This window comes from Selaginella moellendorffii, unplaced genomic scaffold (assembly GCF_000143415.4).
Source record: "Selaginella moellendorffii unplaced genomic scaffold, v1.0 SELMOscaffold_65, whole genome shotgun sequence".
In the NCBI taxonomy this organism is placed as follows: Eukaryota; Viridiplantae; Streptophyta; class Lycopodiopsida; order Selaginellales; family Selaginellaceae; genus Selaginella; species Selaginella moellendorffii.
In genome coordinates this window covers 365527-378536 of record NW_003314326.1, presented here as the reverse complement: position 1 = coordinate 378536, position 13010 = coordinate 365527, and the positions used below count along the sequence as shown (strand labels likewise).

General features: G+C 51.0%; 4 protein-coding genes across 4 annotated transcripts; 2 read left to right on the top strand and 2 right to left on the bottom strand.

The window, feature by feature from the left end:
- The first annotated feature begins 164 nt into the window (after nucleotides 1-164).
- Nucleotides 165-5134, top strand: LOC9649063 (putative pentatricopeptide repeat-containing protein At5g59900). The gene is made up of 4 exons (XM_024690107.1): nucleotides 165-258; nucleotides 321-2519; nucleotides 2774-2894; nucleotides 2955-5134. Exons 2-4 carry the CDS (start codon nucleotides 360-362, stop codon nucleotides 5117-5119), a joined length of 4446 nt encoding a protein of 1481 aa, XP_024545875.1. The 5' UTR covers nucleotides 165-258; nucleotides 321-359; the 3' UTR covers nucleotides 5120-5134.
- On the top strand, nucleotides 5115-7539 carry LOC112351721 (pentatricopeptide repeat-containing protein At4g02750-like). Its single transcript, XM_024690090.1, has one exon. The coding sequence runs from the start codon at nucleotides 5142-5144 to the stop codon at nucleotides 7371-7373; it is 2232 nt and encodes a 743-aa protein (XP_024545858.1). The 5' UTR covers nucleotides 5115-5141; the 3' UTR covers nucleotides 7374-7539.
- Nucleotides 7540-9102: 1563 nt separating this feature from the next.
- LOC112351733 (pentatricopeptide repeat-containing protein At1g09410, mitochondrial-like) lies at nucleotides 9103-11138 on the bottom strand. The gene is made up of 3 exons (XM_024690106.1): nucleotides 10722-11138; nucleotides 9692-10553; nucleotides 9103-9455 (listed from the first exon to the last, which is right to left on the bottom strand). Exons 1-3 carry the CDS (start codon nucleotides 11136-11138, stop codon nucleotides 9103-9105), a joined length of 1632 nt encoding a protein of 543 aa, XP_024545874.1.
- Nucleotides 11139-11151: 13 nt separating this feature from the next.
- LOC9648791 (3-oxoacyl-[acyl-carrier-protein] synthase III, chloroplastic) lies at nucleotides 11152-13004 on the bottom strand. The gene is made up of 8 exons (XM_002984925.2): nucleotides 12745-13004; nucleotides 12529-12677; nucleotides 12293-12429; nucleotides 12129-12231; nucleotides 11928-12046; nucleotides 11798-11862; nucleotides 11506-11734; nucleotides 11152-11438 (listed from the first exon to the last, which is right to left on the bottom strand). Exons 1-8 carry the CDS (start codon nucleotides 12918-12920, stop codon nucleotides 11217-11219), a joined length of 1200 nt encoding a protein of 399 aa, XP_002984971.1. The 5' UTR covers nucleotides 12921-13004; the 3' UTR covers nucleotides 11152-11216.
- Between the last annotated feature and the right edge of the window lie 6 nt (nucleotides 13005-13010).

Genomic DNA, 13010 nt, shown 5'->3' with positions numbered 1-13010 from the left:
TCTGGGCGTGGATCCGCCTGGCCTCTCCCAGATGCCTGGATCGGGCACAAGCCCGGACGAGATCGACGATAGCATCTGGGCATTTCCCCAAAATCATCCATGCCCAGCGATTGTTAGGGTTTCAGGGTTCTTGGCGATGGCGGTGATCAGGGGGAGCGGAAGCGCGGATCGTCCTCTCGATGGAATCCATCGCGACGCGAGGATTGCGATCGGCGCCTTCGCATTTCGTGCGAATCGAACCAGCATTCGCCCTGCCAGGTACCGCAAGAGATTTTTACTGCGATATTAGCAGCAAAGCTCGCTTATCCGTATGTGTGAAGGGATGAGACGCTGGCGCGCTTTAAGAAAAGAAGAGGATCATGTCCATGGCGATGGCTGCCGCCAATCTGGAGCGATCGAGCTTGGTGGCGACCACGGCATTGCTCACGGTACGCGACTCGGTGAGCGCTCCTCGGACATTCCGGCCGCACCAAGATAGGCTCACAATCCGGGAACACTTCGCGCTCTACAAGAAGAATTCGCTGCGAAGAGTGGACAGATGGGTGGGCAGTGACAGTCCAATCTCTGTTCTAGAGAGGATTGTCCAGGGTGCCAGTGACGAGCAGGCATTGCGAGTGGCTCTGGACGAGTATAGGGGACAATTATCTCCAGAGATTGTCGGCAAGGTACTCCAGAGACTGATCGATCCAGGGGCCGCATTGGTGTTCTTCGAATGGGCCGAGACGAGAGATGGCTACCAGCACGAGATCTTTTGCTGCAATTGCCTGCTCAACGTTCTCGTCAAGGCGCACCAGTATAGCCAAGCTCACGATTTGTTTCGGAGTAGAATCGAGGGGCAGTGGGGCGGCGACACGGTCACTTACAGCACTTTGATCAGTGGCTTCATACGAGCAGGGAAGATCTTGCCAGCCTACGAGCTCTTCGACGAGATGAATCGAAAGGGTCTCAAGGCTCACGCTGGAGTACACAAGAGCATCCTCAGGGGTCTGTGCGATGCCGGCCAGTGCTCGGACGCGGTGCTCCACTTTCGGGAGATGAGCAAGACGTGCCCGCCGGACTCGGTGACTTACAACACGATGATCAACGGGCTCAGCAAGTCGGACAGGCTAGATGATGCTATCCGGCTCCTGGAAGAGATGGTGGACAATGGCTTCGCTCCAAACGTTTTCAGCTACAACACCGTGCTGCATGGTTTCTGCAAGGCCAACCGTGTGGAGAATGCTCTCTGGCTGCTGGAGCAAATGGTGACGAGGGGATGTCCTCCGGACGTCGTGAGCTACACCACAGTGATCAATGGTTTGTGCAAGTTGGATCAAGTTGATGAGGCTTGCCGGGTGATGGACAAGATGATCCAAAGAGGATGCCAGCCAAACGTGATAACTTACGGGACGCTGGTGGACGGTTTCTGCCGAGTTGGAGACTTGGATGGTGCCGTGGAGCTCGTCCGGAAGATGACGGAGAGAGGATACAGGCCGAATGCCATCACTTACAACAACATAATGCACGTCTTCTGCCGGAGGAACGACATGGAGCGAGCTCACCAAGTCTTGCAGATGATGATCCAAACCGGCTGTCCTCCCGATGCAATCAACTACAGCACGATCATTTCCGGGTTCTGCAAGGCTGGAAAGCTACGCGAGGCACACGACCTTTTGGAGCAGATGATTCGACGTGGATGTAGGCCGGATGTTGCCTGTCTCAGCACTCTCATCGACGCGCTTTGCAAGGCAGCAGCGATCGACTCGGCGCAGGAGCTTTTGCGTATGAGCATCGGCATGGACTGTGCTCCAGACGTGGTGGCCTACAGCATCTTGATCCACGCACTGTGCAAGGCTAAGAGGCTGCCAGAGGCTGAAAGCTGGCTGGACGTTATGGTGAAGAACCGGTGCTACCCCGACGTGGTGACTTACAACAGTGTCGTGGATGGTCTCTGCAAGTCCAGGCGGATTAACGATGCCTTTCTTCTGTTCGATCGGATGAGAGCAGCAGGCGTGATGCCAGACGTGGTGACTTACAGCATCGTCATTCACAGCTTTTGCAAGGACAATAACCTCGACTCGGCCTTTAAGATGCTGGAGCGGATGAAAGAGGCGAAGTGTGTTCCGGACGTGGTCACGTACAGTGCTCTCATCAATGGTTTGTGCAAGGCCGGGACAGTTGACAAAGCTTTTGACGTTTTCCAGGAGATGCTGGGATGCGGCTGTGCTCCCAATCTGGTGACTTACAACACGCTCATCGATGGCCTCTGCAAAATCAACAAAGTCGAGCAAGCAGCTGAGATGCTGGAGATCATGAGGAAGCAAAGCTGTACACCGGATTCTATCACTTACACTTGTCTTATCAACGGCCTCTGCAATGCATCTCGTTTGGAGGAAGCCTGGCGAGTTCTCAGGGAGATGAAGGACAAAGGTTGTCTACCGGATAGGATGACTTACGGCACGCTTCTAAGAGCTCTGCAGAAGACCAACAATCTGGAGCTAGTGGAGCAACTTCTGAAAGAAATGGAGGCGACAGAAGAGGTAAACAGCCAAACTTTCGTTTGCGTATAGATTTTTATCTGATAGCCATGGCTTTGTGCAGGTCATGTGTTGCTGACATTGCAAACAGGACTTTTAGATCAGGATACGTGCCAGAAGGTTTGACAGGAAACTGAAGATGTTTAAAGAGATCGAAGAACAGGCCTGCTGGTTACTCGTAAAATGGGCGAGGTCTCTCCAAAAGTTGGGACTTTATGTCGATCTGTGCGATCGAGGTCCCAAGTGGAAGACTATAGGGGAAAATGACTTCAAATTTCGGCAAGGTTGATGACATTCTTATTGGAAAAGATACTGGTTATTTATTCAAGGGACAGTGGAACGCTAACGGAGCCAGACTGCACCGATTTGTTATAAGAGGTAATTAGCATTTGTTTTTAAGACTTTTAACTTTTCTGAATAACCATGACTTTGTCCCAGGTGATGTGTTGATGATGGCTATGGCGGTTCCTATGGCCGCCTTGACGAGCCAAACTCGAGTTCTAGATTCCAAAGACCAGCAGGGCCAATTTTCTCCTAGGCCTCACCAGTACAGAGTAACAGCAGTAGCGACGCAAGGTGGTTTTCATCACAAGATTGTAAGGATACTCAACAGCAGGTTTGCTTGGGAGTACGCAGAGACGGCACTGGAGAGATTCACAGGGAAGCTGACGACGACAGTAGTCGGGAAGGTTTTACAGGGCGTTCGGAATGGCGATGCTGCCTTGGGATTCTTCGACTGGGCTACTTCTCAAGAAGGATACAACCACGACACCTATACGTGCAACTGCTTGCTGCAAGCGCTCTTGAGGCTCAAGCGACCCAAGGATGCGCTACAGGTGTACAGGAACAAGCTCTGCTGCTCGCCCAACATGTTCACTTTTACCATTTTGATCCACGGGCTTTGCAGAGCTGGAGATATCGGGACTGCTTACGAGCTCCTCAAAGAGATGCCCAGGCATGGCGTTCCACAAAACGTTATCCTCCACAACGTCGTGATCAAGGGGCTGTGCAGTGCCAGAAAGCTTGACAGTGCTTTGGAGCTGTTCAAAGAGATGGAAGAATCGGGGAGCTGCCCGCCGGACGTGTTCACTTACAGCACAATCGTGGACTCGCTCGTGAAGTCTGGGAAAGTGGACGATGCTTGCCGGCTTGTGGAAGACATGGTTTCGAAAGGATGCTCTCCAAACGTTGTTACTTACAGCTCGCTGCTTCACGGGCTCTGCAAGGCCGGGAAGCTCGACGAAGCGACGGCTCTCTTGCAGAGAATGACTAGAAGTGGCTGCTCTCCCAACATCGTCACTTACAACACGATAATCGACGGTCACTGCAAGCTAGGAAGGATTGACGAGGCGTATCACCTCTTGGAAGAGATGGTGGACGGCGGCTGCCAGCCAAACGTTGTCACTTACACGGTTCTTCTCGACGCATTTTGCAAGTGTGGCAAGGCTGAGGATGCCATCGGCCTGGTGGAGGTGATGGTGGAGAAAGGATACGTGCCAAATCTCTTCACTTACAACTCTCTACTGGACATGTTTTGCAAGAAGGACGAAGTAGAGAGAGCCTGTCAACTTCTAAGCTCGATGATCCAGAAGGGCTGTGTTCCAAACGTGGTGAGCTACAACACAGTCATAGCAGGGCTTTGCAAGGCAACCAAGGTACACGAAGGCGTTCTTCTCCTCGAACAGATGCTTAGCAACAACTGCGTGCCAGACATCGTCACATTCAACACCATCATCGATGCTATGTGCAAGACATACAGGGTCGACATAGCTTACGAGCTCTTCAACTTGATTCAGGAGAGCGGCTGCACGCCAAACTTAGTGACTTACAACTCGCTGGTTCACGGGCTTTGCAAGAGCAGGAGGTTCGACCAGGCCGAATACCTCCTCCGAGAGATGACGAGGAAGCAGGGATGCTCACCGGATATTATCACTTACAACACGGTCATCGATGGTTTGTGCAAATCCAAGCGTGTGGATCGGGCCTACAAGCTGTTTCTCCAGATGCTCAGTGACGGTCTAGCTCCGGACGATGTCACCTACAGCATCGTCATCTCCAGCCTCTGCAAGTGGCGCTTCATGGACGAAGCAAACAACGTCCTGGAGCTCATGCTCAAGAATGGATTCGATCCAGGCGCGATAACTTACGGGACGCTCATCGATGGCTTCTGCAAGACTGGAAACCTGGACAAGGCCTTGGAGATCCTCCAGCTCCTGCTCAGCAAAGGCTCGTATCCGGACGTGGTGACTTTCAGCATCTTCATCGACTGGCTGTCCAAGCGTGGAAGGCTTCGCCAAGCTGGTGAATTGCTGGAGACAATGCTGAGAGCTGGACTGGTTCCCGACACTGTCACGTACAACACACTGCTCAAGGGGTTTTGCGATGCGTCTCTGACAGAAGACGCAGTCGACTTGTTTGAGGTGATGAGACAGTGTGGTTGCGAGCCCGACAACGCAACGTACACCACCCTGGTCGGCCACCTTGTCGACAAAAAGAGCTACAAGGATCTGCTAGCAGAGGTTTCGAAGTCGATGGTGGACACCGGGTTTAAGCTCAACCACGAGCTCAGCTCCAAGCTCGAGGCTTCCGTGAGCGCGAGCTGACTGAGATGAGTATCAGCAGAGCATGAGAGATGGTAAACTCGGCAGGCTTGCAAATCTTCTCCGTCGGCACGGAAACGAGAAGGCCCTTGCTCATGGAAAGCAGCTACATTGCGAGCTTGCCAGGCTTGGATGCGAGAAGGAGTCGCTTATCGGGGGCCTGTTGGTGCGAACGTATGGAAGCTGTGGGAGATTGGAGGAATCATGCCAGGCATTCGACCGGACGAGGCAGCGTAGTGTTTTCACCTGGAATATCATGATGGTGGCGTATGCCCAGAACGGGCATATAAGTCTCGCAAGGAAGACTTTTGACAAGAGCCCGAGTCACAACATCGTGCTGTGGAATAGCATGCTTACTGGATACGCACAGAACGAGTACGTGACTGAAGCCAAGCTCTTTTTCGACGAGATGCCGGAGAGAGACACAGTTTCCTGGAACGCCATGATCTCCGGTTACGTCCAGAACGGGCACTACAGGGACGCTCTCCAGCAGTACAGGAAAATGTGCCTGGATGGCCTTGAGCCTACGAATGCTACTTTCGTCAGCTCCTTAGATGCCTGTGCGAAGCTACAGTCCCTGGAAGATGGCGAGAAGGTTGCGTTTCATATAGATGAGAGGCCGGGTGTCACAGGCCTGTTGGCGAGGAACGCGCTACTCTTCATGTATAGCCAGTGCGGGTGTAGCGACTACGCAGCGGAGCTCTTTCACAAAATGCCCGAGTGGAGCGTTGCATCGTGGAACATCGTCGTCGCAGCGTATGCTCAATCCGGACGTATGGAAAGAGCTATCGAGCGGTTCGAAAGTATGCCCGAGCGAAGCACAATTTCGTGGATTGTGATGATCACGGCTTATGGCGAGGGAGGCCGAGTTGACCAAGCCAGGAGGACGTTTGATGCGGTTCCGGAGAAGGAAAAGGAGAAGGAGATTATGTGCTGGAACGCCATGCTTGGAACTTACTGCCAGAACAGACGTCTCAGCGAAGCGGAAAGCTTCTTCCGTGACATGCCTCAGAAGAATGCTATCTCCTGGAGCACGATGATCACGGCATTTAACCACGCTCAGCGGCCGCGAGATGCGTGGAAGTATTACCAGGTGATGAATCTGGATGGCGCAAGGCCGAGCTGTAGCACTCTCGCGGTTGCTCTTAATGTTTGCTCGACTGCGATGGACGTCAAGAGCGTCCACGAGAATTTCCTTTGGAGATACTCGGAAGTGGACGCTGGTTTTGCTCTCGCTCTGGTTCGAAACTACGGCAGACTGGGACGGATCAACGATGCAAAGTCCGTGTTTGATAAGTTTCCTACGGACGCACTGCTAGCTTCGGCACTGGTCACGGCATTTGTCGAGAATGGCTGCCTCCAAAATGCCAGGGAGCTCCACGCAAAGATGGCAGTAAAGGACGTAGTGAGTGGAACAATCCTTCTAGCTGCTCACGCTCAAGATGGTCAGCTTGAGATTGCCGAAGCTATCTTTCATGAGATGCCAGCCAAGGACGTGGTCGCCTGGAACTCTATGGTCTCGGCCTACTCTCAGGCCGGCTATGCGAAGCTCTCTCTCGATTTACTTCCGGTGATGGACATGGATGGCATACAGCCCGACGCTGCAACTTTCGTGGTCTTGCTCCACGCTTGCTCCTTGATGAACTCGCTGGCTCTCGGTGAAAGCATCTACTCGATGGTGATCGAGCTGCAGATCGAGGTGGAGGCGGACGTGAGGCTGGGCTGTGCCATCGTAGACATGTTCGGCAAGTGTGGAAGTCCCCAAGACGCGAGGAAAGTGTTCGAGGGAATGGATCAGAGGAACGTCGTCCTGTGGAGTGCGATGCTGGGCGTCTATGTCTTTCACAAGCAGGAGGAGCAAGCCTTTGGCCTGTGGAGAGTGATGGGCTTGGAAGGTGTGGAGCCCGACGCTGTGACGTTCCTCAGCCTGCTTACAATGTGCTGCCATGCGGGGCTACTCGATGCTGCTGTGGACGAGTTCGTTTCTATCTCCAGGGACTATGGACTAGAACCGGGAGTGGACCATTTCTCGTGTGTGATTGATCTTCTTGGGAGGCTTGGGCTCGTGAATGAAGCGGAGGATTTGATGCTGGGCATGCCGTGCAAGCCCAGTGCTGCTACCTGGAATTGCCTGCTCAGTGCTTACAAAATTTGCGGTGACTTTGAGAGAGCCTTGCGAGTTGCTGAGCTCAACCCAACCCAAGCCTCGTACCTTTTGCTCTCAAACATGTATGCTCAATACGACAAGTCAAATTAGAAATAAATCCTGCTCTCTCTTCAAAAGAAAAGGAAAGACTCCGTATCAAACACACATCAACTTTTATCTGTCTAATTTCTCATGCTGTTAATATACAGTTAGAGAACAAAACGATGTTCAAGAAAAAATTCATGAACGTAATAACGAGGAAGAAAAATTCACTTTCCTTTGATTTTTTTTAAAATTTTTTTTAAAAAATAAAATAAAATAAATTTTTGTTTGTCGATGGAGGAGCTAATTCAAGTGGCAAGAAGAATGGATGATCTTGTTAGAGAGGATGAAGCTCGCATCAAGAAGCGCAAAAGTGGCAGCCAGTACAGCAAGGATGTTCTAATGATCAATGAGCCGTTCCTCTTCTTTGTGTCAACTTCTCCTTCTGTGAACAAGGTAAGAGAATTGAGTGTCTTATCACACTAAATTTTCCTTGTTGCTACACGCAGGTGCAATTGGTAAGTTTAAGAACAATAAAAGATTTAAGAGCTATAGCAGAGTTTTCAAATCAAGAAGGAACGAATCTTGTCATTGGAGTTTCCTGGCTGGGTGCTGGCCTTCTCCAGACCTTGGGGACTGCAAGACGAACACGTCCACGAGAAGGAAGACGGGGAAGAGGAAGATGATCCCTGGCTGATCAGACTGTCCGATAATATGGACCGAAACTCTGACGTTCGTAGACGAAGTTTGCATGGTAATCCAGGAGATTTTTCTATTTTGTGAAGCTCACACTATACATCGTCTTCGTATCAGTCTGAATCGCAAGAAGAATACGAGAATGGAAGAGGAAACCTCCGAGGAATCGGATCTCAAGCAAGCAAGCTCTAAGTTCTCACAGGAGGACTTTTCCGTCAAGGTATGGAGCGCGGGATATAAGGCTTGGGTCACAAGGCTGGTTGTGGAGGGGAAAGAGGTATTTTCTTAAACTTTGTCGTTCTCTAGTGCTGATTTATACTTCCAACTCTTTCAGCCTTTGAGCGAGGATGGTTTGTATCAAGTCCTCAAGTATGCCTGCAAAGAAGGTCTCGCCAACCTCAGCAAAGGTTGCGTAGAACCCATTCACGTCATGCAGTGGTCAGCATTCCACTGGAAATATGGGGTGCTCGATGTTTACGCATAAATATGAGCCAAACTCGAAGCGAAACTCCAAAATCGACACAAGTGGAACAGTAGAAATGGTGCTGGTTACCCCAAAGAGTACCTCAACACTCAGGTACTGTGAAGCTCTTCTCGATCGAAGCTCTTTGTTGACATTACCTCTGTTTCCAGTGTTATTCCATGCCAAATGTCTCAGCAAGTGGTGGTGCCGCTACTCTGGATCACAGGAGGTTCTTTGAGGCACTGTTGAAGATCACAGTGGGGGCGCAGGTGGCAAACTGACGACGGACGACATCAATGCTGCATTGGCAGAACAAAAGAAGTGATTGGCAAAATCTCTAAAGTGGTTGCTACTGGGGAATTTTTGCTCAACTAGATCAGGCTGAGCCACAACAACACAGATTTTTTCATTCTTCATGACTCGTTGTTGCATCATTAACTTGACTTTACATTGCCACCTTGCTGCCTCATACTCCGGCACAAGCATATCATGAAACCGAATGCTAACTGAGTATAGGAGTGCACATAACTAGAATCGTTCACCTTTCCTTCTTTGATAACATCCTCGATGTCTTGTGATTGTACTGTAAAATACACTGAACTCAAAGCTTGTTGCACGGTAAATCTCTCCTCAAATCAATCAGCGTATACCAATCGCTCTCCACTTATCCCAGCTCAAGTCAAAAGGGTTTTCTCCCAAAAGCATCAGTGCAAATACAACTCCAGCGCCCCACACCATCTTTTCGGCCTCCCCGGAAATAACTTCCAGAGCCCTGTTTCCCAATGATCTAGTAACTTCTGGCTTTGGTGGAGTTGAAAGCCCTCTTGAGCTTTGGAAATCCCCCAGTTTCACCAAAAAGTTGCTGTCGCAGGCTGAACATCCTGGTCCACAAGATCGCGTTCGGGCAAGCTTGCCAAGCCCACCAAGAGTTGCCGCATGATTTCTTTGATTGGAGAGAAATGCACTTGCTCGTCCCTTTTGAGATACAAGCTCTTGATGTTGCAGAGAAAACCATACGAGCTCTCACTACGTTCTCGTGTTTGAATTCTCTCTCTTTAAGTACACGATAGTAACTTTGTTCTCCTCATTGCAAAAGCTATATGCCCACCTTTGCATTCATTTGTGGTGATTTATAAATGATGTAAGCAATTAAATCTTTACGTGTTTGTGCTTGGCATTTTGGACAGGTTCTCGAGCAATAGAAGTGCTGCGGGGTCACAGCGGATACTCTGTCCAATCCGTAGCCCAAGCCCAAGTTCCAATTCCTTGTGACTCTTACACGCACTCAGCAAGGATTTCCAATCAATGGCATCTGCACTGTATGGCATGTTCCTGATCAGATCCTCAGCCTCTCTAGCAAATCCCGCCCTTCCAAGAAGATCAACCATGCATCCAAATTGCTGCTTGGACAGATGCAATCCATGATCAAAGGAGATGGATTTGCAGTAATGGATTCCGGACCGCGTGTTACCAGCATGGCTTGAGGACACGAGTGCGCACACAAAAGAAGCGTCGTTGGGTCTAAACCCCGTGACCATCATCTCGCTCAAGAGCTGCAGCGCATAACCAGATCCAGTCTTCTGGAAGGACACGAGAGATAAGATCACATTCCATGCCACTGTATCATGCTCTGGCATTCGATCAAACCACTTCTTTGCACCACGCACTCCAGTCACCGCCAGCATCACACTCCAAGATATCACATTACGATCAGGAATCAAATAAAACAAGTCAATCACCTCGATGAGATTGCAGCTCTCGGAGCTCGCCGCTAGCATCACGTTCCAAGAGCAAGTATCACGATCTGGCATCTCCTTAAACAACGCCTTCGCATCATCCAAATGCCCATTTGTGGTGTAGGCCACGAGCATTGACTTCCAAGAGACAAGGTTTCGATCAGGCATCCAATCGAATATTACTTTCGCGTCCTCGAGATAGCCGTGCTGGGCATAAGCCGAAACCAGAGCCGTACACGACACGAGATCCTTGCACGGCATTTGATCGAACAGATCCTTTGCCTCCCGCAAATGCCCGCACTTGGCACACGCAGAAAGAAGTATGTTATACGACGTGTGGTCGCAAAACGGGATCTTTGCAAACAGCATTCGGGCTTTTCTTATATCCCCGGATTGTGTGTATGCAGACAGCATGGCATTCCAGGAGACAAAACTCCACTCGGGAGTCCCGTCGAATACTTTCTTCGCGTCCAACACATGCCCGTTTTGGGCATATGCAGAAAGCATAGCGTTCCAGGAGACTGTGTCTCGAACGGGCATCGCCACAAACAGTGCTTTGGCCATCTCCAGATCCCCATACTGCGAGTGAGCAGCCAGCATAGTGTTGTAAGACACTACGTCGTAAGTGGGCATCTTTTGAAAGAAGGCTCTACAGTCGGACATATGCCCATTGTGGGCATATGCAGCGAGCATCAAGTTCCAAGTGAAAACGCTCCTGGGCGAGATGGAATCGAAGATCCGGCGGGCGTTTTCCACGCTCCCACACCGCCCGTACGCCTGGACGAGGAGATTCGAAAGGTAGACCCTGTGATCCGGAAGGAAACTCTCCTGCTGGATCAACGCATCCATTTTCTCCGCTTCCACCTTGCTCCTGCAAACCTTGAGAAGATGGATGCATTCGTCCACGCTCAACACCTCCGCGCTCCTCGCCGCCGCCATGGAGATGGACGCATTCCAAAAAGAATAGTATTATTTCCAGAGAAATAAAGAATAGCTACGCGATTATCTAGCTATCATCTATCCCCACTTGAAAATGGCGCTCGCCCACGTAAGACCAGCTCCAAAACCCGCGGAGGCGATCACGTCGCCGCGCTTCACTTTGCCACTCCGGACCGCCTCGTCCAGCGCCAGAGGAATGGACGCGGCACTCGTGTTGCCATAGTTTACCAAGTTGGATAACACTCTTTCCTGCGATATCGCCAATCTCTCGGACACTGCGTCTATGATTCTTTGGTTTGCCTGGAAGAACAAAAAAAAAAAGAAAATGATAGCGCCGCTCCAAGAAGAACTTAGAATCACGACGAACCTGGTGGAGTAGAAGCCAATCGATGTGGTGATTCTCGAGACCGGCCTCTTGCAACGCGGCCTCCACAACTTGAGGAACCGAGCGTACAGCAAATCGAAACACCTCTCTCCCGTTCATCTGGACGCATTGATACGATGGTGGTCTCGCAGGAGTGCTGATGGTTGTGGATCCATTTCCATTGTGGAGGATCTTTGCGTCCTCCGCTGGCTCGATCCTTGCGTGGAGGTGTCTGGATAAAAAAAAGGAGCAAATCCAGCGTCCTGCAAAGCAATGAATAAAATCAGGATCTTACTTTTGTCCGCTTCCATCGGTGTGCATATCAAAGCCAAGCAAACTGTCCTCGTCCTCGCTGCACGCCTGGAAATCATCGCAAGCTCATCCACAAACAAACACGAAAAGTTCGTCTTTTCTCGTTACAGTACCTGTAAAACCACAGCTCCAGCGCCGTCCCCGAAAAGAATACACGTCGATCGATCGCTCCAGTCGACATATCTCGACAGTGCATCGGCGCCAACCACGAGAGCCGTCTTGTATCCACCTCCTGCAAGAAAGAGCTCGAGTTTGTGAGATGGAAAGAGAAAAGATAAAAGGAGCGCTTTTGCTTCTCTCGATCGATTGACCACCTTTGATATATCGTGTAGCAGTAACGAGGCCCACGACGAAGCCGCTACATGCCGCAGTTAAGTCGAAGGCGAGCGCGTTGGAGCAGCTGAGCTCGCGCTGGATCTTGCGGGAGGAAACGAGAGAATCAATGAAAAAGATGGAAAGCCGGGAGTTTGATCGATACCTCGGGAGCACCACCGAACGTATCTTCCGCAGAGGATGTGCAAAACAGGATGAGATCGAGATCTTCAGGCTCTACTTTCGCCATTTCCAGAGCCCTCTTGCATGCATCCACAGCCAGGCCCTTGAGAGTCTCCTCACCTGCGCGTGCTCGAGCGATTTAGCTCTAGCCCTCTCTCTCGAGCTCTAAAGCTCGAGCTTTCTAAGCTCAAACAAGAAACTAAGGAGCAAAACTCTTGCCTGAGAGGACGCGGCGCTGTTCGATCCCAGTCCGAGGGAGGATCCACTCGTTGGAGGTGTCCAGGAACTTAGACAAGTCATCGTTGTGGATCACTTGCTTGGGCACCGCCGAGCCACAGCCGATTAGCTTCGTGCCGCTTCCAACACGCCTGGAGGAGCAACAGAGATCGCGATCAAGAGAAATCTAGGCAGCGATTGATCCACATCCATGCAAACCTTTTAGCAGCTCTGGGCTCGCTGGGCTCCTTGACGGTGGTGACTAGAACGCATCTAAAACCCTGCGCATTCGCACTCACATTTTGCCTGCGTGGATTGAGCGCGAGGATCCGCGTGCTAGTGGAGAGCGCCCGGCTGCTGGACAGCGAGCACCCATAGCTGGAGGGAGATGCCATTTCCTTTCCGCGCAATTAGCGGACAACCCTATGAGCTCGCTCTGGCAAAGGCCAGCCATTGGCTCGAGCCTCGGTACCGAGCCTGCCCAA